Consider the following 4,750-nt stretch of genomic DNA (forward strand, 5'->3'; position numbering starts at 1 on the left):
CCATTGGCTCCACTTCTGTTTTTTAGGCCATTTGATCAGGGATGGGTTTCCGTGACGGATTAACAAAGATCCCCCCCCCCCCCCCCCCTGAAATTAGGAGCAAGTGTGACACCTACCTGCAGAAGTTGGAAGAGTTAGAGGACAGTGCCTGGCTATACCGGCTGCACAGCATAATAACATCCGCCTGTCTCTACTGTGATCACGACAGCAATCTCCCTTTTCCTCCAAACACCAGTGTTTCACATCCAACGCGCCATTAAAGAGACTCTCCATTAATGATATATAATAGGGCAGTATGTTCTAAATGCATGGTCGCGTCCCTTTTAACAGCTTTGCCACGCCTTGGAAAATAGTAATGAGGTCTAAATTTGGCATAAAATCGAGCTCATTACTGGAGTTCACCACCTGATTGCTCTGCATAAAACACGATAGGTAATTGGGTTAAATGACTGCGCCTCGATGTTGTTATTATATCAATATCCACTTTTAGAAACGTGCTCAAATAAAATGGGGCGAAAAAGGAGGCCCTGGTTGCACTTCAGGAAAAAAAAAAAAAACTAGTGATAACCCATAGACCAAAATATACTTCCGTGTTGTTTCCAACATTTTTCTTTCACAAAATAAATCTTTCAATATTTGCACCAACCAAAACGGAACTGAACCCTTTTATTGTTTAGATATCCCAACACCCCTGCTGAATGCAGGCCTTTTCCTTTCATGTTCGTCAGAGCTCTCACTCCCATAATATTTTTGAAATGAGGATTACCATTGAAACATCTGTCACGGTGCAAAATTGAATTAATATTTCGTATAGATTAATTGACCTTGAAGCACTTTAGACACATATCAGGAAATGCCAACTGCTCCCCCCCAAAAAAATAATCGCTGCACAAGTATATATTTTTTTCCATAATTTACTTCAAAGATAGTGTGTTGTCCATTTTTAAATACAAAAATGCTACATTAAATATACATGTTAGTCTTTAATACAAATAGACTCAGGCGGCTGCAGCGATTAAGACCATTCTTGTTACATTTTAGGATTAACCATTCAGAAACTAAAAATTTGAGAATAAGCATTTACTCAGAAAATAACTGTTTCTCAGAATTTGCTTCATCATTGTTCTTTTTCTTTTTTTTTCTTTTTTTTTTTTTAATGCAACCACAAAAAATAAATAAAAGTCCGCGGTGAGTGGAAAAGAATCAGGTATTAAATGTTTGACATACCTTTCTTTAGTTCATAAGGGGAGTCTTTACAAAGATCTACCTGCGTTTGGCCTCTGACTTTCTGGCTCTCTCTTACCAAAGCCTCTGCTCTATTTAACACAGTCTGGTTTAATCCATTGAAATGTGCCGTGGAGCCCGTGGTTACCGAGCCGTGGTTACTGTGAAGATGTCCAAAACTGCCACCATAGTTCGTGTAGCCGGGGTAGAAAGGGGAGGTGTAGTACAGAGGCCTGGATAGGACCGTGCTGTTGGGGAGCGGACACTGGGGGGAGGACCGTGATGGAGACGCGTTGGTGCCCATTACTGCGCTGTGACCCAACCCGGGGCCAGCCTGTGGCGCCTCGCCGCTGCTCTTACACCTGTCTGACGACGTGGCGATCTCCGCAAGGGACCAGAGTTTGGGTTTAGGGGCCGAAGGAGGGGAGTGAATAACAGAGGTCACGTTGCTGGTCACCGTACCCGGTGCATGGCTCAAATCTGACGGCTTGTCTTGTTGCGCAACGGTCTGGTTCCCCCGGGGCACCGCCGAGGGAGACGAAGTGGTTGGTTTTGCGGAATCCGGCAGCAACTCTGTAGTCCGCTCCTCCTGGTCTTTTAACTCCGAGTCGCTCAGAAGGGGATCCGTGTCTTTGCCATGGTTCTCCTCTTTAAATCTGTCACAGCCTATGTCCCCTGGGTTCAGCAGTTTATGATCTAAAGCACAAATAAAGACCAGAATTACTGCCAAATAAGCGGAACATTAAAACGTTGATAAAACTGTAACATGTGTTTTAGGTGATCGCGAGGCAAGCTGAGATCGGACACATAAAAATAATGAGGCTCCTTATGCACGTTTCCCTTAAAAACAGTTATTGTGTGTGCTATAAATTGTCCCCATAAAACCGTGTGCCAGCCTAAAAAAAGGTGAATGATCTCCATACATCTCCACATTGAGAACAAATTAAAGCATACAGCATGTTGAATATTTTAATTTACATATATAATATATTTCTGCTATTAAATATGACCGTACCATCTCAGCAGCTGTGATAATAAGCATTCAAGAAGCGTTCAAAACTGGGATATAATTATCATACAAAGGCAATATTTTTTAGCCGAATACCCGGCGCAGTACAGCAGCTGTATCCTTATTATGCAGTTAAAGATAAATTGACTGCTAAACACTTTGCGTCACCAGCAATTTCAGCCCCTGAGAAGTCAAACGAGGGGAGTTCAAGGTGATTATTATTTAAAGCAATTGTCCCATTATAAATAATATACCACCATTAACCAGCAATCAATTTTGCACCCTAAGTGGAAACGACTGCGATGAAAAATTGATGTTTTTTTTTTTTTTGCCTTTTTTCCCCCCTCCCTCCCCTGCACCACCAACCTGCTTCTGTGTCTGTGGAGTCCCCCTTGTCTGTGGGCTTGTTTGGCTCTTCGTCGTCGTTTTTCTCCAAATCGATATTCTCGTCCTCCTCCTCGTCCTCGCTCCGGTTCCGGGGGGTCCAGGTCATCTTGTTCTCCTTCTTTAGCCTCCTCCTGGCGTTGGCGAACCAGGTGGACACCTGGGTGAGCGTCATTTTGGTGATGATGGCCAGCATGATCTTCTCGCCCTTGGTGGGGTAGGGGTTCTTGCGGTGCTCGTTGAGCCAGGCCTTCAGGGTGGCAGTGGCGTCCCGGGTTGCGTTTTTACGGTATGCTGGGTCACCATAAGGGTAGGTGCCCAAGGGTGCTGCGTAAGGGTGGTATCCTATTGAGCCGGCCATGCCCGTAGTGTGGTCGTAGGGAGAACTCTGTGATAGAAAATAGAAAACAAAAATGTAAAAGTTCTGTCACAGTGATTTTGTAAACTGCTTCGGAATAGTTCACAGGATTTACGGCACACAAACACGAACACACACGTGTACACGCACGCGCGCAAACACACTGACGAACACGCTGGCTTAAATCCAGTAGTTCAAGTTTGAAGTTAATGTTTGTGGGGCTGGTTTGAACTTGATTGGGGATTTGAAATGTGACGTGTGTTTCTTTGCGTTTGAATTATTATTTGCATGATGGCAGCGTGCAGTGGCTGTTAATCTCGCCAGTAAAATAGTACAATTTGCAATCATAATAACGTATTGACATTATGCATGATGGGCCCAACATTCAGTGTCTTATTCTGCTGTTTTCTTGCAGGAACTAAAGGCCTACACAGCCAGTCTGTGCGATGGACCTAACTTGAGATCTCTCACTGAGAATAAAACAACAAAAGTAAAACACACTTTTTTCCTCTGTCTTTTGTCAAAAAGTTGCAATATTTAAGTTGCCACGACTAATCGGATGATAAGACACAAATGCAGTGACCTAAATTGCCATCACACGGCGCGGTGCAGTCAGTTGTGAGCGTGGAAGCCTCGGTCTTTCTCATAAAAACTACAATTTACTTCTTAACCGTATAATAGCACCCCGCTCAGTGAAATTAGTTCTGTTTACTCAACAACATGTTTCCTGGAGCTGCCATTCTGTAATGTTATATCCATGCACTCTTCAGTGACGCACATTTCCCTTTTTAATCGCTTGGCTCCGAGTGCACAGCGGATATTTGAGGCTTCTATAACGAGTTAATATCCTCGCTTTTGCTTCCCATTAGGTTCAATAATCACCTTTAGTTTACTCACCACGTACGAGGTGAATGTGGCAGCTGCCGCCGCGTCTGCACTGTATGGCAAGTGGGAGTTGTAGCCCGGCGAGGCGCTGGTGAACGCAGTAGATCCGGCATAGGGCGCAAAAGCAGATCCCGAAGAGGATCTCCCAAGTTCCTCGGTTCTGGGTCCCGATATAACGCTGGTGCTGTACGCAGGACATGAATACAGGGCTAGAGAAGCGGACGGCTGGTACAAGTAGCCCTGAGGATACGCCATGCTGGAGCCCGGAGAGGAAAAGCCACTTAACTTGCGCACTTTCTCCCCTTTATTTTCTCACGCGCTGCTGTCGGAGCGCATAGAGCCGTGTGTCTGCAGACCCGCTGTCTGTCCCCCCCCTTTCTAAATGACAACGGTGGAGGCAAAAAAGTGAACGTGATTAAATAAAGAGAGGCTTAGATGTTGGATGGATTATTTTTGCTCGCTGCCAGCCAGCCAGCCGCTGCCCGTCGGATGTTTTGTCTCGTTTTGTTTTTCTCTTGCTCCCTTATCTGAGTTGCACCGTCGCTCTCATGCCCGCGCAGAAGTTTTTTTTTAACCCGTCGGACGGGGGCTTTGCTTGGGAAAATGTCCTGCCAAGATGCTAAGTTGAAAAATTGAGGATCCTGACGCCTACTACGCTCCTCCTCTCGGGGTGTAGTCACCGAAGGAAAAGGCAAGCTTATGCTGGGTAACCACAGCCCTGCCCAAATCCATGCTCTCTCTCTCTCTCTCTCTCTCTCTCTCTCTCTCTCTCTCTCTCTCGCTTTCTCCGTTTCTCCCTCTCTCGCGTTAACTAACAATCCTTCTCATTCTCTATTTCTCTACCCCCCCCCCCCCCCCCCTTTAACAAGGCTCGTTGCAGTAAGTCTCAA

At 45.4% G+C, this 4,750-nt stretch overlaps 1 protein-coding gene across 1 annotated transcript; it reads right to left on the minus strand.

Annotated features, from left to right (window-relative positions):
* Window positions 1-924: 924 nt before the first annotated feature.
* On the minus strand, window positions 925-4,115 carry irx5a (iroquois homeobox 5a). Its single transcript, XM_070908855.1, has 3 exons — window positions 3,873-4,115; window positions 2,600-3,005; window positions 925-1,899 (listed from the first exon to the last, which is right to left on the minus strand). Exons 1-3 carry the CDS (start codon window positions 4,113-4,115, stop codon window positions 1,211-1,213), a joined length of 1,338 nt encoding a protein of 445 aa, XP_070764956.1. The 3' UTR covers window positions 925-1,210.
* Between the last annotated feature and the right edge of the window lie 635 nt (window positions 4,116-4,750).

This window comes from Enoplosus armatus, chromosome 1 (genome assembly GCF_043641665.1).
Source record: "Enoplosus armatus isolate fEnoArm2 chromosome 1, fEnoArm2.hap1, whole genome shotgun sequence".
NCBI classification, from domain to species: Eukaryota; Metazoa; Chordata; class Actinopteri; order Centrarchiformes; family Enoplosidae; genus Enoplosus; species Enoplosus armatus.